At 41.2% G+C, this 24,662-nt stretch overlaps 1 protein-coding gene across 1 annotated transcript in view; it reads right to left on the bottom strand.

Moving 5' to 3' along the window:
• Odad2 (outer dynein arm docking complex subunit 2) overlaps positions 1-21,338 on the bottom strand; it is a 154,835-nt gene extending 133,497 nt beyond the window's left edge. Inside the window, exons 1-7 of the mRNA XM_051205607.1 lie at positions 21,209-21,338; positions 18,113-18,374; positions 10,293-10,450; positions 7,817-8,003; positions 6,696-6,802; positions 6,367-6,503; positions 4,073-4,189 (exon numbers count right to left, since the gene is read on the bottom strand). Of these exons, the coding sequence (XP_051061564.1) occupies positions 4,073-4,189; positions 6,367-6,503; positions 6,696-6,802; positions 7,817-8,003; positions 10,293-10,450; positions 18,113-18,374; positions 21,209-21,281 (1,041 nt within the window). The 5' untranslated portion in view covers positions 21,282-21,338. The remainder of the gene's footprint in view (positions 1-4,072; positions 4,190-6,366; positions 6,504-6,695; positions 6,803-7,816; positions 8,004-10,292; positions 10,451-18,112; positions 18,375-21,208) is intronic.
• Between the last annotated feature and the right edge of the window lie 3,324 nt (positions 21,339-24,662).

The following is a 24,662-nucleotide window of genomic DNA, read 5'->3' as shown; positions in this document are numbered from 1 at the left end:
AAATCATATAGAATATTTTTCCTAATACACTAGAATTGAACTAGAACTTAATCAATAAAAGAATGATCTTGACAACATGCTCAGATATGTTGATCTGAATAAAAATATTACAGATTAAGGTTTAGGGAACAGTTTTATGGTACTTGTAAACACGAATTTCACAGCAAATAGTAATAACACCAACAATAATAGAAAGAAGAAAAAAGGCTTCAAATCAATGAACTAAGTTTCCAACTTAAGAAATTGAATTTTAAAAAAATGAATCTCAAAGAAAGCAGGGGGAAAAAAAACCAGAAGGAGTGGGGAGGAGAGAAGGAAGGAAGGAAGGAAAAATGATGTAAAGAGCAGAAATAAAATGGAAGTCAAACCCAGAGAAAGTCAATGAAACATCTGACTTTTGGAAAGGCTAATTCAGATTGGCACACTTCTATCTAGATGGATCAAAACAAAAGAGACTTAAATGAATGTGGGAGGATGTGAAAGAGGACTTATCACAGCAGTCCTGCAGACATCCCAAGTGACAGAACATTGTTCTAAAAAGCCCATAGCATGAAATAACCTACATATCTATCAGCAAGGGTGTGGATAAAACAAGCTGTGGTATATCCAATTCATAAAAAGTAACAAACTTAAGATATAGATGAATCTCCAAAACAAGCTGACTGAAATTTATTACATCTTAATTAAGGAGGTAATAAGCAAAACTAATCTATAAAGGCAGAAATCCAAGGTGATCACCTGTGATAGATAAAGACGAAACCAAAGTCAGAATCAAGTCATTTTCAATAATGATGAGCACGATCTCTATCTTGATCAGGGTGTTTCACAGATAGCTGTCCAAATACCATGCAAGATCTGTGAATTTTACTATATGAAAATGTTGCTAAAGGGTTTTTAAGCATATGATAAAAATGTCCATATTGGATTTCTGATTCTAATAAGGTAGACTTAGCCTTTGCTAATCTTAGTCTGAAAACTTCATTCTTAATGAAGACAGATGAAACATATCAAAATAGCTTCAACAGCACATGGTAAATGACTCTCACGGGAGACATCTACAGAAAAGATTTCAGTACAAGAAGCAAATGTAGGAGGTCACTCAAACCTGGGGAGACTCCAGTTCCAGATGAAGATGGGCACTGACTCTTGAGAGGCTCTCAAGTTCTCTGTGGGATGTGCCTGGACCCTATGCCTTAATCCCAACCCTCCTACAGCATATTTTTCCTTCTATTTTCTTACAGGAAATGAGTGATATTCATTGGCAAAAACAACCAAAGATGCTTTAGATTTGGGGCTCCAGGTTACATAAGGTAAGTAAGGCCAGAGCCTAAAACAAGGATACTTCAGTGAATCCCTAACTCTTGAATGTCTCCAATCCAGGAGTTGTCTCCTCTAACAGCAGTTTAGATGACCGGGTCAAACATCAGATTAGCATTTTCTGGAGAATTTGAACTACCATGGATGACACTCCAATAGCATTCTATGCTAAGGGACTCCCAGAATGAAATACTTCAGTTAGGATGGGATGATGGCACGTGTCCGTAATCCTGATCATTAGAGGCTTGCTGGGAAGAATCCTGGGTTCAAAGCTGGCCCTCCCTAGTAAAATCTTGTGTCATGAAATAAACCAAACAGAATTCTTGAGTGACAGCAGGCAGCTGAGATGGTAGTGCAAGCATGCAGCAGCACTGTTGGCTTTGGGAAGTGGGGGTGGGGGGTTGACACTGTTAAAAACAGGTAAGGGGGACGAAAATTAGGCAGAAGTAGGTTTAACGGTTGTTTGTGTCTGCCCAGTTGGATCAAGGTGCCTTATGTTTTTGTTATGTACCAGGTTAAATATTGCTGTGTTCGTAATTTTTTTCAGGGATTGCCATTTGAATCAGCAGTCGATTGCCCTCTGTGATGTGAGTCTACCTCACTCAGGAAGTTGAAGGCCTACAGAGGGAAAGACTAACATTTCCCAAAGAGGAAACTCTCCCTGAGCTGGAAACAGAAATCCTTGCCTGAATCTCCAGCTCACTGGCTCATGGGATTAGGGTTCCAGACATAATTCTGTGCTTGTCTGTACTCCAGCCTGCTACACTGATCTCCCTCCAACTTTCAGATTTGTTTGTCTCCAAAAACTGCATAAGCCAGTTTCTGGAAATATCTTTCCCTCTCCCCATCCTTCTTTCCTTTTCTTTTCCACTTTCTTTCCTTTCTCCCCTCTCTCTTGGTCTGTCTCTCTGGAAAACAGAAAAATTAAAAATATATATATTTAAAAAAGCTTCTTCAAAAACAATGATCAGCTATATACTGTGAGAGACGTTAATATACTAACAAAAATTCAGGGAACAGTTGGAACAGAGCATTGTCCCAAAACATAATGTTTAGACCACCTTCTGGGGCTCAGGGGACTCTGCAGAAGACAGAGTGAAAAGAATGTAAGAGCCAAGGGGATCAGAAGGGCTGCAAATGCTATCTTTTGCATGGCACAGCCACTGCAAATCTGATCACACAGTAGCTGTCAGTTACCTACTCCTGGACCTACACAGGCTGGGCCTGTTAACAACCAATCATTGATCAGGAGGTGCTCATGGGGTCCTGACCCTCCCTATTGAATTATTGGCAACTGCTGGATTCTGAGGGAGGAACAGTTAAAGTCTTAAGATGTGTTCCAAGCAGTGATCCCACCAGGATCCAGTGAATAGTTCCCAAGTCATGGCTACTTGGACAGTTAAAATTAGTAGGTCACAAGACAAATCAGAAAGACATGAAGATGGCAGAGGGGCCTGTGTGGTGGAGGGCATTGAGGGATGTCAGAGGTGGGAGGGAGACAAAGGAGAGAAGGTGAAAGGAAATAGAATGCTCTGTATACATGCATGAAATCATCAAAGAACAAAGTTAATTAAAATAATTTCATAAGAAAGCTTACAATTTTAAAATACCTGTAATATTTAAAAGATAAATGGTTTCAGAAAGCTGAGCCAGGATGTAGTGGAATGGGATAAAAGAAAATACGAGGCTAGATCTCAGAGGCCCATGAGTAACAAACTAAGACTCTATCTAACAGCATAAAATACATGCTAGAAAGGATAAGGAGAAAATGGACTCCTTGGACATTACTGTTGTTGTATTCCTAGTAAAATCTAAAGTGTTATAGCTATTCTGGAAAACTTTGGTGTCCCCTCCAAGAATGACATAAAATTATCATGTGATCCAGAAAGTCCACTTCCAGGTGGCCATCCAAAGAAATACAAACTCAAACAGATCCATGTAGCCTGGTGCTCATAGGGTAGAAGAAGCCCAGTTTAATCCATCTAAACGTGTGTGTATGGTTAATTACCAACATGACACAATCTACAGTCACCTGGGAAGAGAATCTACAGGAGGGATTGTCGAGGTCAGGATGACTTGTTTGTGGGGAATTATCTCGATGGCACGGTGGGGAGTCATGCAGTGTGGGTGGCATCACCCGCTAAGCAGGAGATCCTGAACTGTGTGATGGGAGAAAGGCAGCTAAGTACTAAAAGCATGCCTGCATTAATTTGTTCTCTCTCTGCTCTTGACTGTGGATGTGACCAACTGTCTCCAGTATCTACTGTCTTCCCTACAATGATAGACTGTAACATGGTGAGCGAAAATAAACATTCTCCCTTAAGTTGCTTTTGGTGGAGGTATTTTATCACAGTGATAGGAAATGAAGCAAGAACAGTATAGCATACATGTAAATGAAATCAGACGAAACCATAAAGAGGAATGGAAATCTAAACATGATAAACCTGCTAAGTGAAATAAACCAAATAAAGGGCCAAATTCTCCTTGGTACTTGATACGATTTCTTTCACATAGACATGGATATTAAGTGGATCCTGTGATCCCACTGATATGAAACATCCAGAATAGGTAAATTAGTAGAACAAAATATATTAGAGTCCACCAGAAGTAATAATTAAGAGAAAGAATATGTAATAAAGTAATAAAGTAATATTATTACTTAACAGGTATACAGTTTGAGTTTAGACTAATGAAAATATGGAAAAGGCTATAAAAAGTTGTAGTCAAGTAATGTAAAAGGATGATCAGAACTTACATGCTTAGACATATTCTCTGAAAATACTGCCGATTTGTCCTTTAAACACGTAACAAGGTCTTTGTAAATTTCACCTTGTCTCTCATAGTTAATTTCCCCTTCCTCTTCTGTTTTTCCCTTTGGGAGGAAAGGTTTGATGCAATGGTTAATGGAAGAGTCAATAGAGAAACAGATCAGAATGTCACAGACTACACATAAATGTTGGTATTTTTTATTAATCAAATTTTTTTGACAATCTCATACATATACCAATGCAACATATACCAATGCATTATAATTACTCCCAGTTTCAGCCTTTATTATCTCATTGCCATCCCTATAACCCCTTTTCCCCCTACAAATCTCCATCTCGTGTACATGATTATTTTACTAAGAGGTACACGTGGCAGTCTTTGTGTTGGTGTATATGGGCAACATCCTTCCCCTTGAGTTACTTTCATCACTTGGTTATCCATCCACCCATCACCATGTTTGAGTACCTCCTCTTTGCATGTAGAGCTCTGCTCTCCAGTCAGTAACGTCCCTTCCACCGTTCTCCTCTACTGTGAAAATGCATTGTGACTTCAAGAACCTTAACTGATGAGGTCACAAAAAGCCCGAGGCTTAGAATCTCACCAGAGAAAGCCTGCATCTGTCATACTCTTATCTGTGCGTAGCAGATTGCTATGAGTTCATCCTCTAGGGCTAACACCTCTGTAGAACTCTGTGTCTCTTCTTTCCTCTGTTCTCGTCTCCTCTTCCACCTACCTCTGCCTTTTGTCCATTTCCTTTTCTTCTTTACTGCATTATTCTATCATAAGAAGTTACAAAACACACAACTATACTGTTTTTAATATTTGGGAATTAAGTTTTTCTGGTTCTCAGTGTCTGAGTCTTTCTTTTAAATCTAAAAAAAAACATTGAATGTTTCCCTATATAATCTTAGATGGAAATAAAAGATGCTTGACCTTCTCTATAAGATCAAAGAAAGCATTCCTTATTGATCTTATTCTAATTAGAAGTCTTACTTTTCTAAAATATCAAGGAAACCAATAACCAGAATTATGACCTATTTTCTCCATGCAGAAATAATTCAAGGTAACTGCTAATGAGGAAAAAGTACTCACAGGTATCAGAAGATTCCAGAGAGCCCTCCTAGAGGTGGTATCAGGACCTTCAAACCAACACAGTCAAGGTGTAGGACTTTGTGAAGTAACTATTGTGACAGTGGAATTCTCAGGACTTGGGAGCCTCCTTGTGAATCCCAAGATCACACAGAAGATTCCAAAGATGAGATGCTATTGAGGGGGCACCTGAGCGCCTCCTGGCTTGTTCAGTGACTCAAAAAGTGACCAGAATTCACATGTTCTAACCCAGGGCTCTCAGAAGCTGTGTGCTGCTTATTGCTTAGCTAGGAACTACCTGCCCAAACTTCCTTTGGCATCCTTAGTCTTGAAATCTAAATTTAATGTCTATTTTGGTAGGCTGGGTTAGATTCAGACAACAAGGATCAAAGGAAGAATGTCCCGTCTCCTAACGTGCCCACTGTCCTAATGGGTCAAGCCAGAAATAGCACTTCCATGCTTCCCATGTAAATGGTTGATTCCAATGTCCAGTTCCTTCTTTTCCCACAGGCTCTCAGAGATGTCATTAGTGGATGACTGGTGCCCCAATTCACAAGCCCAGGTCCCAAGTCTGCCACCTCCTGAGGTACCAGCACAAACTGGGCAGCATCCACTCCCTCAAGCTGAGGCCTGCATTGTCAAGACTCTCTGAGCTCCACGGGAAGCAGGGAAGCAGTATAGCCTAGAAGAAGCCCTTCCTCTGCTGCCTGGATTCCAGTTTGCTGGAGCTCTTGCTCTTAGCTTCCACACTGAACAGCTTCCTCTACTCCCTTGCCCTTGAACTTTTGGGATGAAAGCTATAGGTATTTCCTAAACTACCTGGGTTTTTTTTTTTGTTTGTTTGTTTGTTTTTGTTTTGTTTTTTTCCTTTTGCTCTTTTCTATATTTAATCCATGTGTGACTAATCTGGGAACCAATTCTGTTAAAGGGATTTTAGTTTGGATTTGTGCAAAGAGGTACTTCTAAGCCTGTTTCTTCGAAAACTGACTCCATGCCCTGCAGTGACAACCACCGGAGCTGATTTTAAGATACTTTGGGATTCACCCAGGAGGTACATTGGAAAGGATGGGGCTTCTGTCTCCTTTGTCTACCGTTATCAGGACACAGACCACGATACAAGCCAAGCCTCACACACTTATTACAGAACTCCAGACATGTAGGTTTTGCTATGTTTCTTTAAAAGGTACTTACGCCATTTAAAAACACTCCTTCTGCACTGCAGGTGATGCACAGAGTCTCCACATCGTGTGGCTTCACCAGCACATAACAGACTTCCCCTTGAATCTGTCGCCATGGTGGGGCGCGACACCCATTTGAAAATTCATAATCTGAAACCATGACCGTGAGTAGGAGTTCAGTTAGGCAAGTTCCAAGTATATCCATGTCAACAAAATAAGTATTGAGGGAAATGAGAGAGTTCATTATCTTGAATATCCAACTAGAATACCAGTCTGGGAAAGTGTTTCAAACATGATCATGAAGATAAAACTGATGTCAACCGAACCTGAGAAGACACAAACCTGAAGTGTACTCAATCGACTCCAGCACTGTTTGCTCCCCTTTTCCAGAGAAACGTTTGAGCAGCTCAATATCTTTCTTAAATGTCGCCGGATTCAAACTGATCTCTCTGAAACAAATTAGAAAGTCAAGTGTTTTGAAACAGAATCTAAAGGAAATTCATGCATGGATGGATATATTACAAAATGGGCAGGGGGGGGCTGCCTATTTGTAACTAATGCTGGAAGTTCATTTCAACCATGTTAGAATCATGAATCATCACCAGTAAAAGTCTCAAGAAATTCACATTGACTTAGAATTTATATAAATGAAGAAAATCATGTGTATATTATATGTACGTATATGACATGGAAATAGAAGGCAAAATGTGTAGAGAGACAAAGGGGATCAGTGGACCAGTAGGAAGGAGAGGAGTTTCTCAAAAAGGGAGCTATAAGAGTAGATGTCTTAAACATACGATAAGTACATACCTAAAAGCTTAAAAAATAAAATTAAAAAATAAATAGAAAAGAAATCATGCCTCTGATAACACTAAATATACACAAATATTAATTTCTTTTTAAAATTACTTCTTGTTATTTGTGTGTATCTGTGTGTGGGCACATGTTCATGCAATGATTCATGTGTTAAGGTCATAGGACATGTTGTGTGAGTCAGTTTTGTTCCTCCACCACAGGATGGAACATAGGTCATCTGGCTTGGCAGTCTGATGGTAGCCATCTTTACCTGCTGAGCCATCTTGCCTACCTTCAAGTGTACATTTCATAATAACAGTAATCACTTTTAGAAAATACTAGAAATATGAGCACAACTTGTACCACACAAACTCTGGATGCTATGTGTGTTGACACTTAATGATGTGAAATTATCTAAAGAGTCTTTGAAAAAGGCCAGGTGTTTAATGCCTTCTGACCTGAAGAAAACCCCACTAGACTGTCATAGAAATGCTAACTAAAACTGTCATTAGATCTTGTATATATAAATCCAGTGGAATGGACGTTTTGTTCCTGTAAAGTGAAATGTTAACTCAATAACAGTAACGTCTATACTTTTCCTGTATCACTTTCTGAAATGCTAAGAGCAGTTCCGTAACTGATCATGAGCTGTTTCTCTCTGCACTCACAGTGAGATGTGCTTTAGGGAATGATTGAGTAGATGCAGGTCCAGTTGCTTCAGCAGGATGGCGATTTTCCTTTTGATATGCATTTCATTGTCTTTGGTGATCGTATCAAGAATAGTCAAGGCAGTGGAATCTTCTTTCATTTCACCATAATCTAAGCCCAAGATTTTCACTATAGGGTCTCTGTTAGCTGACCAAAACCAATGACAAAAAAAGCCAACATACATTATAAAGATTATCCAGATACAAAGACTAAAAAATCCCATCAAATTCTCCTTAATTGGCTCCTTGAATTCAGCTTCCTCTGGCTGAGCTTGTTAGGATCCTCCCTCCTTCTGAGAGTCTGTTGTATTAGGAGCTGTCTTAAACCTCTTCATATGTTCTTCCTTGTCTTATATCAGCTGTAAGACAAAAATCAAGACTAACTCCCTTCTTTCATTGACTATAGGATGTTGTGTGTAATGGATACACTCAACTAACATGCTCAGAGTTGGTTTAAAGAGAAAAACTTTTGCCTACAAGGACACCCACTCAACTCAAGCTGTCTGCATCTGTGTCTATGCCTGCCACTGTTGCCCACTGTTTGTCTGCATCTATGTCTGTGCCTATCACTGTTCCCCATTCCTAAGCCCTTCCTTTCCCAAGCAGGCTTCCTCCTCTCTACAGGTCTGCTACAGTTTTTCCACATGCTTCAAGTGCCTAATTTCTCAGTACCTTTTAGTGCACATAGCCTGATCTCTTGATGCTAAGAGTTGGAAAAATCAATGTAACCAGCATTTGCATGTGTTCCAAGTCTGTGAAGGACAAGTAAAAAGCATGGCCAAGATGATACAGAAACAGAACTGGATCCCAGAAATGAAGAAAATAGAGTTTGTAAATGTCAAAAACAATATAGTTGAAAGTAAGGGAAAATGAGAAAATCTTTGTTTAGAACAGAACATTCTAGAAAAATGAAACTCTAAGTTTATTGGGATGTGGAGAAACAATGTCCAGGAGATGAATTCTAAAAGTATGATTTGGATGAAATGATGACATTAACTCTCCAACAGGAAGTGAGCTATGCCACAGAAGACTACCTCATCTGGTTCAATGTGAGACAAGAAATAGGATTAAGAAGCAAGCCATGTATCGAACACTTCAGCTTACATATCTTGTGGCTGTTGTCTAATAAAGATTTTTAAAAGACACAAAAACTGAACTGCAAGAGAGGACCTGACTTCCAAATGGTCATGTGCTATGAAACTTGGCTTGAAGGAAGACCTTACAGGAAGGACAAAATCCATTAAAGAAGATGGTCATTTAGCTAAAGCAAATATATAGTAGTCCCTGGATTGTGTCTCCTCTGCTAACTCCTGTCTTGAATCTTGACTCTGCACTCAAGATTTCATCCCTACTTAAAGAAGTAGCTTTGCTGTATAGGTGGCTACATAATGAGTGGTTGGGATGAGATAAAATGAAGCTGCTTGCACACATCATGCTTGTAGAGTGACTGAAGGTTGTCAGTACCCTGTTCTATCATTCTTCCCCTTATTGAATACGGAACTGCACTGAACCTGGATCTAGGCTGGCAGTCAGCTCCAGAGACCCTCTTCCTGTCTCTTCCCCCACAGCGCTGGGGTTACAGTTACACACAACTATGCCCAGCTTTTTGTGTCTGTTGGGATTTGAACTCAAATCCCAATAGTTGCACAAGTGTGCTTACCCACTGAGTCATCTCTCCTAACATCTTTCTTTTTTAAGGAGCATTCTCTCACCTCACATAGAAGTGGGCAGAATTTAGTTAAACATATTCCTGGAATCCACTGGTCACCTATTCTAAGCCAACAAAAGCCATAGGATTCAGCATTACCTAGGACTGGCTGTTTCTGCTGATGGGGAATGTGTGTAACACAGGTGTAAGAGGCAACCAATCACAATATTTTTCACATTAGGCACTTATGAATAAATGATAATATGGTTAGTGTATCTCTTCAATGAAAGAGAAACTTTCACATGGAGCTAAATGCACATGATTATTCCCAGAAGGCTGTGATTTCACAAATGGGAACTAGCCAAGGAATAAGAAAGGCACATAAGAAAGGCTGTCTCCTGCAAAGAAGGAGTTCAAATCCCTCTTGGAGGAAACAGACTGTCATGCGCATCACTGTACGACAAGGAAGGTAGGCTCATGCTGGTCCCTGGAACCTGTCTTCTAGCATGACCTTAAAGACCACAGGGCACTGGACCTTCCAGAAGCCACATGCTAAAATGAGAAACCTAGAAGCCTACTTATCAGACTTTCCATGTAAAGCAGAAACTGGATGTGGACATTAACAGCTCAGTCGAGGAAAATGAATGACAGTGCTCATGAAGTGGTACATATGACTTTTAAATCTTTTACATGGTAGATTTTTTTTCTCTTCCACATGAATATAATAAAGTGCTCCTCCCCAAAGGTTGTGTATGGAAAAGTTCAAATGCCAAGTAGAGGGTGAATCACCTTCGATGCAGGCTTGTGCCTCCTGCAGCTTGTTGCCTTCGGCAAATGATAACAACCGTGACAGTTGCCCGAAGCTCCTGACTTTAATGTGAGGAATGGAAAGCAGCAGCAGGGGTTCTCCGTCTTTATCAACTTCTTCTGATTTGGCTGTTGTTTCACTATAAAAAAAAAGGGGGGGGTGAAAGCTGAATTACCTTCATGCCAGACATTATGAAGATATTTCGACCGGCTACCCCCAGTCTCCAGGAGCCAGAACTGGCTCTGACTGCAAGGTCCTGGTTCCTCTCTCCGCATTCTCATTTCTCTTGGGTCTACTGATATAATTACATCCTCACCTTCAAGTGGCTACTGTGAGCATCAGTCCTCCCTGAACATCATTACCTGCTCAGTTCCTAGAATTCACTCTGAACTCAATTAGTCACAGTTTGCAGGTGCTATTTTCCAGGGCCTGTTGAAAGGCTCACGAGTTCCACAGAGACACTTGCACAGTGGGGTTTTCCCATGTTACTGTAAATGTAAAAGTTTTTATGCCATGGTAACTAGCAGTTAGGAATTTCCTCAGCCACTGTCGTATTTAGGAACAGAAAGGCAAACAAGCCTTCTTTGCAGGTTATCTCCTCGATATGACCACCATGAATCGGTCTGTTTTGTCCTTGGCATTGTAAGCCCTTTCTCTGTTTTTTAAATTTTATTTAATTAACTTCCTTTCATTTATTTTACATTCCAGCCACAGTTTCCCCTCCCTCCTTCCCTCCTTTCTCTTCTTCTCTCCCCCTGCCTCCCATCTACCTCCCAAATGGCCTTCCCTACTTTCCCAGGTTTGTGTTTTACCCATATTTAATAAGGGTTTCATGAGAGTGATATTGATATAGATTTCTATCTTGCGGTGTGGATTAAATGTCTAGCTTTTCAGTTAGCAACTGCTTACATTATTTTATTACATGTGGATATCACTGAGAGAGTGGCTTGCATCTGAACACCTGATAGTGTGTATCTAGGCTGCAATGTGGGGAAGTAGATGTTGAACATTCCTGATTGGCCATAAAGAGCAAATCCAGCAGACCCAGATTATTGGCTCTCAGCCCTGTGTTAGTTTGGGTACTGTAACAAAATACCTTATCAGCTCAAAATGGGAGAGGTTGGTTTGAGCTCACAGTTTTTGAGGTTCTCGTCCACAGTGATTTGGCTCTATCAAGTTGGGACTGTAGTCAGTCAGGGAGTGCATGAGGGTGGGAGCACTCATGTACACCATACAGCCTGTTAGTATTCAGGCATCTGTGCTGGCCTGCCCTTGGGGTTCTGACAGAATATGCCCTAAGCTGCAGCCACTAAGAACACCATCTGTGTATATTCACTATGTTCCTCTTTAAAAGGGCCCCGCCCACTTCCCATCATCTTTCTTTCAGCCTGTTCCTTCTCTCTCTCTCTCTCTCTTTCTCTCTCTCTCTCTTTCTCTCTCTCTCTCTCTCTCTCTCTGCTCTGTTCCCCTCTCTCTCCCCCTCCTCCCTTCTATGCCTTTCTCTATGTCTCCCCTCCCCCTGCCTCTCTTTTCTCTTCTACTGCTCCTGTTCCCAGAGGCCAGTCCTCCCCCCCACTCCACCCCTTCCTCCTTATCCCAATCTTTTTTCCCTAATAAAAACCCTCCATGTGAGCTCTGTAGCATGGCTTTCTCTCTTGTGCCACTTTTTAAATTATAACACAGCTCAGGACAGTTAGAGGAGGGAGATGGGCTGAGTCCTGAAATCCTCATTCAGACACAGGCCTCCAACAGCATGGTATCTCTCACTAGGTTCATCTCTTAAAGGTCCTTCCACCTCCTTGATGACCAAGACTTCATCACAGGGGTCTTTGGGAGACATTTACCCCAACCAATCATGGTACTCCATCATTAAAGCAAAAACAAGCAGAGAAAGAAACTAAATACTTCTCTTAGGATACAAGGGATTAAACTGAAGGATGAGGAGGTGGACTAACTTAAGGATTTTGATCCAGGAAGACAACTGTGCATTTGTACTACCACAGGCAAACAGATTATACAGGAGCAGGGAGGTAAAGATCATAAGAGGATGGAAGCTAGGTGACAGCTATGTATAGACACAAGCCAAGCAGTGAAAGGAACTTACAGAAGCTGTGAAAGGAAAGAACTGCAATTCTCCTGCAGTCTCCTGAATGAATGTGTTCTTATCATACTTTGATTTTTTTTCTCATCCTGCAGATTCATTCTAGATTCTGCCTTCCAGAACTACAGGGAACTTTATGTCTTATTAAGTGGTTGGTTTTGTGGTGATTTGTAGCAGCAATAATAAGCTACCACAGGATCTCTATTAGTGTGGTACTGCCTGTTACCCATGGATACTGGCTCCATCCCCAGTGCCTCAAACTGGGATACCTGAATGCATAACATACATGTCGACTTGGTCATAGTATCTGTGTAGAAACGGTGTTTTCTGCACAACAAGCTCCTGGAATACTCTTTAAGATGAAGGACAGTTCTAAAGGTGACTGATTCACTAAAGGAATGGTCCCTCAATGGTAAATAGATGCTCATAGGGCTAAGCAACAGGCTAACTGACAGAAGAAATCATAAAGTCATTAAACTGGGGATAGTGACATTCATGGCAGGGACTAGGAAAATATGACGGTGGTGTCTCTCACTGCTCACCAGCTGAAGCAGAGATGTGAGAACTATAACAGCACAGGATGCACAAAGGAAACTTCAGTTTCATCATTTTTTAGTCTACACAATGAGTTCTTGGAAAGAGCAACACTGCACCCCACTCAAGAAGAAGGGGCTAGGCTGGAGAGAGGGCTCAATAGGGCAAAGCCCCTGGTAAGCAAATCTGTTGACTCTTCAATCCCTGGAACTTCCATGATGAAAGGGGAGAACCAATTTCTAAAAGTTGTCTTCTGATATCAACATTCATGGCATAGCACACACACCCCACACTCACATGCATGAATCATATACATGTGTGATAATGCATAAACTTGGCCATTATTAAACAAAAGAAGGTACTGATAATGAAGCCCACTATCCAACTAGAGAGATTTTCAAACTGGAACAGGGAAGGGTCCTTTAAAATACTCCATTGATATGACAAAGCAAGAATGCCAGAATATATATATTAAAATATATACTTTTATATATTATAATTAAAATATATGTAAAAATATATTTCTTTAAATCCTCAACATTTGTTTAATGTCCCAAACACAGTACTTACATTAAACAATAATGAGGGGGAAAAGATTCAGAAAATATTTGTATCTCAGGAATCAAAGCAATGCAATGTGTTCAGTAGCAAACATTAAATAGGGGTGGGCACACATTTCAATGACACAGCACTGTTATGTGCAGAGCTCTGGGTTCCAGTCACCAAAACTGCAAATGAAACAAACCTTTTAGCCTGTGTGCTGTGTGACCACTGAAACAGACATATTACCATAGTAAAATTGCCACCCACAAAATCCCACAGTTCTGTAGGTTAGAAGTAACCCTACAGAGCATGTTATTCAACCCTATTGATAATTGATGAGGAAACTAAGGTTTGTGAAATGGGCATGGACATGGTGCTGAGCCTGCCTGGCTCCAGTAGATAGCACCAAGCCTATGGTCGCACAGACAACTGTCAAACTCACTGGGTTACAAAAGAAGGCAGACAGACATGAGAACTGTGGGAAGGAGGGTGGGTGCTCAGGGTTGGAAGAGAGCTGTGGGGTAAGGGTAGTCAGTATGTCTTGAGTACATGCATGAACGTATCTGAGAACAAGTTTCATTAATAACAATTTAAAATGTCAATCATTAATAAAAATAGACCAATAGTTTATTTGAAAATGAAAACTATTTTCCCCAAAATAAACTACAACGGAAAACTACTGACAAAACATTCCTTCAGGATTAACATGTAAGGTGTGGTTCCAGGGGGGGGGGACACATTGTGATCAACTATTCAGTAAGAACCTGCACCACTTTAGGAGGTGGTGCTATACAACTTTAATCCCAGAACACAGGAGACAGAGCCTGAGGAATCTCTGTGGGTTCAAGGCCAGCCTGGCCTACACAAAGAAACTCTAAAAACAAAGAAACAAACAAAAAAAGACATAAAACAAAACCAAAAGGAACCTGGACCATTGACAACAGAAGAGTGGATGAAGGGGAAGTCTTTTTCTACATGTCCAAAGAGCTGGATTTCAGTATCAGCTGCTCAGTCACCAGGACAAGGCTGATCACACTCGGACTGGCTACCACAGAGAATACACATGGGCCAGCACAGCTTAAAGAGTAAGTATAGTCCCATCAATAGCTGCAGGGACCCACACAAGACACAGCTTAGTCACAGGGCAGACTGGGAGCAGAAAAAACTGACTTGTACAATAAAGGATAAGGCACGGGATAGAGGGGTCTCGCAAGAGAAGCATCTGCTTTTATGCTCAAGCATCCAAGGATATTCCTGTACAGTAGAAGCAAAAGACACAGTACTTAAGTCTTTCATGACAACCTGGCACTGTGCGCAGGCCAGCAGCTCAGCCAGAAGTGGACCGAGAACGGAGGATGAAGTAGTTAGGACTCACTTTGATGACAGGCACTTCTGGCCATTCAGGCCATTAATTGTCATATTACTACATGGGAGGAATGTGGTGTTAAATGTCTTCTGTGTGCCAATGCGAGGTCATTGGCCTGGGATAGTACTGGAAGGACCCTTAGGAGAGATGGCTAATGGAACACAACAGCTCACTAGATGTGATACCCACTGTTAACTGTCACTCTGACAGAATCTACAATCACCTGGAAGATGGATCTCTGGATTATCCCTGCTTGAAATCCTGGGTTGTATAAATAGAGGAAGGAAACTGTCTTAGTTTTCTTTCCTTCTGTTGTTGTGATAAAACACTGGCCAAAATCAGACTGGGGAGGGAAAGGTTTGTTCTGATTGCAGGTAATAGTCTATCAAGAAGGGGAGATGGGGCAGGCTCTCAAGGCAGGAACTTAGAGGCCAGAACTGAAGCAGACACTGCAGAGAAATTATGTTCACTGATTCGGTTCTCTTTGCTTGCTCAGCTATCTTATTCAGCTCAAGCCTACCTGCCCAGGGATGGCACAGAGGGCTGGGCCCTCCTACATCAGTTAACAATTAAAAAAACACTCTCATAAACCTGCCCACAGGTCAGTCTAATACAAGCAATTCCTCATATGAGACTCCCTCAACTGGAATTCTCATTGTCCAAGCTCCCACAACAGCTCACTGGGCTCTGAACCCTCTCTGAATTTCCAGCCCAAAGCTCCAAACTCCTCCACCTTCTTCCTACAAGAGTCCAAAGAATAAGAGGCCAATGGCCAGGTCCATCACAGTATTACCCCATGTTCCCAATTTCTGTGCTGCTTTGCTTTCTGTTGCTGTTGCTTTCTGTCCCCAACCTGGGGAAGAAAATGTTTATTTGGCTTACAGGCTATAGTCCATTATTGAGGGGAGCCATGGAGCTAAAGGAAGGGACCTAGAGGCAGGAACTGAAGCAGAGGCCATAGGGGAACACTGCTTACTGATTTGGTTCCCCTGGAGTTCTCAGGTGCCCTTCCCTTCCTATACAGTCCAATCCCCTGGGCTGGGCTGGGCCCTATTACATCAATTAGCAATTAAGAAAATCCCTCCACAGACATGCCCAGAAATACATCTAGCAGAGGCAATTCTTCACTTGAGATTCTCTCTTCCCAGGTACATCTGGGTTTGTTTCCAGGAGCTGGGCAGCAGCATAAGTGTATTCAGCTCTTTCTGATTCCTGACGATGGATGTCATGTGATCATCTCCCTCCTGTCAGCCTGACTCCCCTTCCATAATGGACTATAATCTACAACTGTGAGTTACTTTTGTCAAGGTATTTTATCACAATGACAGGAAAGAAAACTAAGACAATTGAAAAGGAAATTGGGACTTCTCGTCTTTCAACTTTCTTTTCTTTCCAGATACCATAGGGTATTCTTCCACCAAATACTACTGCAGTTCTAAAAAGAAAAAAAAAAAAAAAAAAAAAAAACGGGTGGAAAGGAGTGTCAAAGGCCATGAGCCCAAACAAAATTTTCCTCCTTTCAAATTGGTCGTCGCAGGTATTTTGTCACAGTAACAGAAAAGTGACTATAGGCTGTTAAATGTTCCTTAATTTGGCGTGTAAAACAAGAGATAGATTTAAGCATGAAGCATTTAGTGTCTACTGTTATGAATAAGGTCTTATCTGTAAATTTTGCCTTCTTTAAGGCAGTCAGTACCCATCTGGTTTTCATCAGAGCCACACAAACACAGTTTAGTTCCCAGTAAGTGATACTACTAAACCTCTCCCATCCAACATCAAAGGCAGCTTCAGTAAAGGTCAGAAACAAAACTGATGGACAGCAAAAGTGAAAAGTTTCCCAACAAAGTTGACAGAAGTGAAATAGTCCAGGAGCCACTGTTTTCAGGACACACAAGGTATCAGAATGTGCAAGCATCTTGCTTAGGAGGGGATAGCATTCAGGAAGACTGCAGGCAGAGGCTACATATGGAAACTAAGTCAAAAGACTTTGTTCAAGAGAAAGGAAAACAGTGACACGTTTGAGGAGTGTGTTGCATCCCCAACAACTAAGAAGACAGATGTGGTCATGTCTGGACTTGGCACACGTAAGTAGTGCAGAGGCCAGATATGATGACAATTTTTCTGTCATCTGCTACAAAACCATCTTTGTACAAAGCAGTTAATGTGTTTCTAATTGGTTTTGCAGCTGAGTCCATCTTTCAAAATAAAAAAAAAATATTGAACTTAAGTGGAAGCAACCAAGAGTTAGGCAATCATCTACAAATGATCAGTGCTAGGGCAAATAGTGAGCCTTGGCAAATATGCACTTCACCATTGAAAACTACAGAAAAGGGAGACATGATGCGAAAGGGCTCTTCAGTGCAGCTCGGGAATGGGTTTGCAATAGTGAAAATGAAATCTTGACTTTCTTGTCCAGACAATCCCAAGGGAAAGAGGAAAGCTATCTGCAGGAAGCTTCAGTGAGCTAGGAAATTGCTTTTATGAAATCAGACTTTAAGAGAGAAAATAAACCTCAAAAAGGGGCAGGTAATAGGAAAGAGAGTGACCAAGCTGCATAATAGCTGAGCGTGCCCCTCAAGCAAATATATACCAGTGCTTGCTCATTACTCAAATACAGCACACGGTGATTTGTATAAGTATATCCAATCATGGGTATTATATATTTGTATACATAAGCATGCATGCTGTGTGCACACATACACACACACACGTTTACACACATACTCAAAAGAGATGAACTGATACCCCACTCTTTGGGCTAGTGGTAGAATCTTTATAATCTCATATCTGAAAGACTTTGCTAAGAAGTTCCTCCCTTAAGGACCACAGGCGGGAATCAGTAGCAAAGCACCTGTCTAACATGCACAAAGCATGGATTCTGTTTTCTCTCGTATTGAGCTAAATTCTCCACTCTCTTCTTGCATTCTAGAGAATGAGATGGTTAAATACTGTTAGAATTTGGCTATATCAGGCATCACAAACCAGAAAGTCATATATATGAGGGAAAGGTGACCAGGAAACGGGGGTGGACATTGGAAGCTGAGATCTGGAAATGCATCCATCAAAAAGAAATAACATTTACATTAAAAATTAGATAAATCCCATGTTTGCCACCTGGAATATCTTTAAGTTTCTTATGTATCTCCCCTTTCCAATCCCCAGTTTTGGGGACTATTCATTAGGTGCAATCCCTTAACCAGTCAGTGAAAATCTAAATAAAGTTGTCATTAAATTCTAGAAGCCATTAAGTAACTTACCTGACAATATAACCTGATTCAAATGCTGAGGGCTCCAAATTTGTTTTCCACTCAAGTGGTTCTACAAAAACAAATTTTGCCTCTTGGGGATGTTTATAAATAAAAGACTCCACAAATTTAGTAATTTCATTCAATATTGACTCATTCAGAGGGGTGATCTCCAGGGTTCCAGTCCCGTACCCCGCAGCAGTCCACTGTGCCGATCTGGTCAATGCCACGCCCATGGGTCTGTTAATACTCGGAGCCAAGCTCAGAACACACACTACAGTAAAACAGAAGGAGTTAGAGGCTTCCACATTCTCACATGAACATTTTTTCATCTTCAAGATTTTACACTAGCACTATCCAACCTACAGTCTATATTTTTAAACAATCTAACCATTCTTCAATGCAATAAAACAGCTTAGCATCACTACATAAAACTGACTTGTATTGAAGGAGTTTCCACTATCAGCCTACCCTAAAATTAATAATGTCTTTCTAATTTCCAAGAGTCTAAGAAAAAGAACAGCTGGATAGAAAGCTCAAAAAGAAAACTTCAAGAATGGAAAAAGAGAATCAGGGGAGGTTGGCAGTAAAAGTTTTGCTTCCCAGCTCTGGTGCAGGGAGACTGGGGGATTTGAATGAGAAGTGCATATTTGATCTGGGCCACACATCATTTAGAATGAAGCAATTAAACAAAATGTGTTGTTTTGACTTTCTCACAGTAATAGTGTCTGCACGGGTGAAGTGAAGACAGACAAGCCCTCTTCCAAGAGTCTTACGTTTCTCACATGCCTCTGGGGTTAATACAAAATAGGATCAAAGTGGGATTGTGACTTGTTGTGAATTAAATACTTCAATTTTTGATCAAAGTTAGTGCAATATCTTGTGCTTATTCAGGGCATCTAAGGGAGTCCCATATCCCCTGCTTGTAGATCATGTGCAAAACAGAAACTATTTACTTAAGAGTAAATGTGGTAGATGTGGGGACACAGCAGAGAATTTTTAGTCTATTTATCTAAACTGGATATCAAAACAGTGCAGCAAGAAAGTTTAAAACAAATGAAAATAAAATGTATTTTACTTTGGCTTAACAGAAATTAGTATGTAAAAGGAGATCTGTAAAAAGATGGTTATCTGAAGCATTAAACAAGAAGAAAGTAACAACTTATCAACAATGACAGTATTGTTCAAAGGTCATCTATATTTTGTAATGCCATTGACTGTTAAAAACCTTCCTTCCAGATTATTAGATGGTCATAAAATTAAACACAAAATAAACAGAGCTTTTCATTTTTTTTTTAACAAACAAAAAAAGTGTACCTGCATTTTACATGTGAAGACTTTTTCTTAGTTTTATTCCTTAAACAATATAGGTTCATAACTATATAACATTCACATTGTATTAGATGTTATAAATATCTAGAGTACAAATGGGAGATATATATATATATATATGTATATATATATATATATCCTATATAAAATGTCTATATATATATATAGACATTTTATATAGGATAAGTGAACATTTGGAGATTTTGTTGTTTGTTAGGGGTCCTAGAACCTAGAACCAACCCAGGATATAAAGGGTTGAGTGTATAATAAAGCATAAAATGACCTTTTAAAAACAACTTTGAGGAAGTAAGACATCTTTTTTCCTTCCTTTTTTAAAATTTAAATTAGAATCAAGCTTGTTTTACATGTCAATCCCAATTCCCTTTCCCTCCCCTCCTCTCCTGCCCCCCACCAATCCCCTACCCCATCTCCTTTCTGCTCCCCAGGGAGGGTGAGGCCTTCCCTGGGGGGGGCTTCAAAGCAGGGCCTAGATCCTCCCCCAAATGGAGTTTTTCTTATCTGTCATTTAAACAAAGGTTTGGAAACACAAGGTTTGACACAATAGTGGAGATTTTCTGTGCCATATTAAAATTTGAAATCCAGTAACAGGAGTTCGGCAGCCAGCTCTCTCCAAAGGACCATTTCCTGCCGGGATGCATTAACGCTGTAGACATGTCTATTCATAGTTACCAAATGTCAGGAAGAGACATTGTTGGCATTTAGTGGTGAGTGCCAAAGATACAGATATTCTTATGCACAAGAGTGCCCAGCAGGAAGAACTCTGCTGAAAACCTTTGGTATTTGGAAAACTTCAGATAAGCAATAGTGCAGTCTAAAATCTCCCTCCACTTTAGGAAAGTCACAAAACATTTTTCACAGTTTTAACTTACACTGGATATCTCAGGCTTGGATATGTCATATAAATTAAACCAAAGTTTGCATACTTTGGTCTACATGGAGCTTTAGTTAAGAGCTCAGCATCTTGTGCAATCACACTATCATGGCAATGTCAGCCACAAAATTTAAGTTCCATTCTGACACACTGGTGTCAGCCTGAGTTTGGAGACATACCACACTCAGGTAATTCAATGGATAACTCCCTAACATATATAATGATGCCTACACATTTACAATTCTTTTCCTTCACAGAGCATTCCCTGTGTTTAAAGTTATATTACCTATGTATGACTATTTATTATCTGCACTCCTGGTTTCAAAACACTAAGGTGTCATTACAAGGTATTTGTTACAATATCTAAGTGTTGTAGAAAACAACTTCCCTGTGAGTCTCTGCCCCTCCGGTTTTCTGACTCTCTCTCTCTCTCTCTCTCTCTCTCTCTCTCTCTCTCTCTCTCTCTCTCTCTCTCTCTCTCTCTCTCTCTCTCTCTCTCTCTCTCTCTCTCCCAGATACAGTTAGGTGTTTGTGAAAGAAAATACGATGTGCAGATTTTTCTGTGATTTCTTTTTCTATTGCTAATTGATGGAAAGGGCTTTGGTATCAAATGCATGAGCATGTGTGTCTGACACTTTAGTTTCCTAGTGTTCTGAGACTAAGTATAAACAATAGAATGTGCAAAAGCATTGCCTAATCCAGAAAAGTTTCTGTGGATGGTCTGCCTATATTTAATTAAGTACAATCCTTGCTTCAGAAAGAGTACATGCAGTGTGTGTACCATTTCTTTTCTTCATTCTTAGATGACACTTTAAAAGGAACTAAGACGTGCAGAAAATTCTTTTGCCCATGATAAATTTTATAGAAGTGTAAATTCAACTCACATTTAAATCTATGCAGATTCCTTTTCTCATTCAACGACCAGGAGCCCAGCAATGGACAACCTCTATAGCGCATTAGCAGGAGCCCTAAGAATGCCTTCGACTCTGGGACAGTCCCCAGAGCAAGAGCAATACTCCTAGAAGACAAAAGAAAGAGGGTGGTGTTCAAACAAGCAACTATTACATTTTATCAAGACAGTGTCTCCCCGCCCCATTATCAGGAAACCTTACCGACTACAGCAAGTACATAACACGTATCTCTGAATTAATGTTTCCAAGAAAAGTTCAGAGTTAGAGAGGAACAAATATTTTGTATATTACATGTGTGTTTGCAAAATTGTAGTGACTAATCACTAGTTTTCCTAACTCTAATAGAATTCTTTTTTTTTATGCCACCCTCCAAGCTCCCTCTATCATTAACAAAATGTAACAATTTTGAAAATAATCTCTGTAACAAATTCAGTTCTTTGGAAGACTTTGTAAATCTCCAAGTGTATCATCTATGTAGAGCCGGGACATGAGTGAACACTGTGTTCGTGAAGAAACTACTCAGCAAAAGTAGCAAAAGGAGTTTCAGAACTGACACGAACAACGTGCGATTTAACACGCTGCGGTGTGAAGACACAAGAACCCACGCACCAAGCAAGCGGGCACTTTTCAAACCCGAGCCCCCTAAGCTGGAGCGCTGAGTGCACTGATGCGGTGGAGATGCAGAAAGAGGTGGGCGGAGAAGGTCAAGGTGAGAGCGGGGGCCAAACAGAGAGGGCGGAGGGGGACCACATCGGGAGATCGCGAAAGGACAGAAAAGGAGGAGAGGAAGGCCGGCTCGTGGATAGGAGGAAAGTGAGTGAAGGGAGAGGAACCGAGAGGTAGGGAGAAGACCGCAGAGGTACTGGGGAGGCTGGGGAGATGGAGAGAGAAAGATATGAGCAGGTTGAAGAGAGACACCACAGTGGGACCAAGAGGGACGCAGAGCAACAGAGAGATGACAAGAGACGGAGAGGCCCACCCGAAGGAAGTCCAGGCTGGGAGCCCCATCGCGGGCGCACGCCATCGCGGCCACTCACCTGCAATGTCGCCCGGCACCGGCACCCGCGCGCGTGCGGTTGCTAGGACGCGCGTAAACACCCGCCCCGCCGCGCTCGGCGCCTCAGCCTGGGAGGAAACCCGCAAACGCTGCCCGTGGCTCCCGCTGTGCTGCTGCTCCTAAACCCCGGATCTCCCGTGCCCTGCGTCGGATTCCTCCTGCAGCCTGCAGAACCCTAGGGCTTATCCCAGTTCCATCCTGGGACTCCGAGGGGCTCCGAAAACGGAACTCAGAAAAGCGTCGTTAGAATATTCTGTGATGTTTCACAGGCTTCCAGACAAGAGTGTTCTAAGTACCGAATCTATCAAAACCCTCAAAAACAGCAAGGGGATTCTCTTAGAGTATCTGAGACTTGCAGCTCCTTTATTCTTAAAGTGACTATGGGAGAACTCAGACTTAAAAGTCTGAACATACTTAGCAGCAGCCTTCTGCAGAAAACTGCTATGAAATGGAAACCTTTCTCGTATCTGTAGAAGAAAGCATTGCCTTTCTTCATTAACATACGTCTTTCTAAGATTTATTGTAGTTTTACTTATGTGTAGTGGGGGTGAGTAGTGCATGTGAGTGCAGGTACTAAAAGAGTTGAGAGGAACTGCTGGAGTTCCAGGCGGTTATGAGTGCTGGGAACTAGACTCTGGCCCTCTTCAAGATGACCTTGACCCCACTTGTAATCATTCTACCAGTGAGGTACACCTGTGGCTTAGAGAGTGGAAAAACGACAATACTGGTAGTGGACAGAGAGTAAGCAGTATACTCTTCTTTAGCGGGGCAAGACATGTGGGCACAGTGGATAGATTAAAGTACAAGACGGTTGAGCAGTTGCTGGACTGATTCCTAAACGTCAAACAGGCAAAGGGGGGGGGGCTGATAATAAGGAATGGCATGCTAGGGCTTCACTGTCCAAGCTCAAGTACAGGCCCCTGGAGGTAGGAGGTAAAGAAATTTATCCTCTTGGAAATTTTGAGTTTTTTTTTTTTTAATTTCCATTTTGAAAACATCAATGTTGTTGAGGATGGAATATTTATTTTACTCAGTGGAACCTGCAGAAAAAGCTAAACTCCTTTATTCCCTTCATTACTAGAAAGACTTCCCATAATCTGCCTGTGCCTTGCCATCTGTCTCCTAGTAATGCAAGGAAACTGCAGAAAATATTTTTTTTTTTCAGATGAGTGTCCCTTCCCAAACATCTAAGCAGGTGATGGACATATAGAAAAAACAAAATTGTCAAATCACTTAGTGAATGTTGGTCTGTTCCCTGTCTCCATTGGACAAGGCAATAGAAAGGCGAGGATTCCTTTTCTTGGAGAAAGTTGGTAGAACCTGTATGAGGGTTCTGCATAGCTGTATTCCTGGAAAAGATTGCCTCCAACTTCAACAGCCCACTCAAGAGCGTGCTGAACAAAGGCCTTCATGTAGGACATGGACACACAACCCAGTTCTGCCCTGTGGAATGTGAGAGAAAATCTTCCAAGTACTCAGGAAAAGAGGATGTCTGCTAGCTATGTTTTCTTAAAACCATCCACCCCAGCTGGGACAAGCCACCTCTTTTGGGGCAGAGTAGCCATTAGTCCTTTCAGAGCTTCAGTACAGACACCACAGACCGGGAATTACAAATCAGTTAGATGTATTGTTCTGCCTTTCTGGAACTTAGAAGTTTAAATCAAGGCAGGTTTGCCCTGGGGCTGCAAAGGAAGGAAATGTCTGTGCCAGGCCTTTTTCCTCGGCTTCCGGACAGAGTCATCTTCACATTCATATGGCACTTTTCTTTGTATGCCCACCTCTGTGTAAGTACCCTGCTTCTAAAGGACATTGGTCCTATTGGACTGAATTCATTTTAATTTGATTGCTTCTGCAAAGACCTTATGAATTCTGTGATCATTGTTAGGGGTCCAAGGGCTTTAAGCTAGGTGTTTCAGTCCTGAGCAAGTTTTGTTCAGTGCAAACTTGTAGCTTGTCAGATTTCAAGGATACACATGTGTGGGAATGGTTGGTAATATGACCATTTGCAGATCACACTAGGCACCAAGCAGAATTGGTTTGTGTTCAGTATCTTAACCAGACAAGGACCACATGGGTGTGGCTAAGGAAAAGTACAGTCACTTAGACTGTGGTTAGGTCTTGTGGGGCAGGGTCATTTCAGAGTCAAAGTTTTCAGGGGTGTGAGTAGAAATTCTAATGAGACAAAATTGCATGGAGTCAGCTGGGTGGTGGTGGCCCATGCCTTTAATCCCAGCACTCTGGAGGCAGAGGCAGGCAGATCTCTGTGAGTTTGAGGCCAGCCTGGTCTACAAGAGCTAGTTCCAGGACAGCTACCAAAGCCACAGAGAAACCCTGTCTCAAAAAACCTAAATAAATTAATAAATAATTTAA

This window comes from Phodopus roborovskii, unplaced genomic scaffold (assembly GCF_943737965.1).
Source record: "Phodopus roborovskii unplaced genomic scaffold, PHOROB, whole genome shotgun sequence".
In the NCBI taxonomy this organism is placed as follows: domain Eukaryota; kingdom Metazoa; phylum Chordata; class Mammalia; order Rodentia; family Cricetidae; genus Phodopus; species Phodopus roborovskii.
The sequence above is the reverse complement of the archived record's forward strand: the minus strand, read 5'-3'. Positions and strand labels throughout refer to the sequence as shown.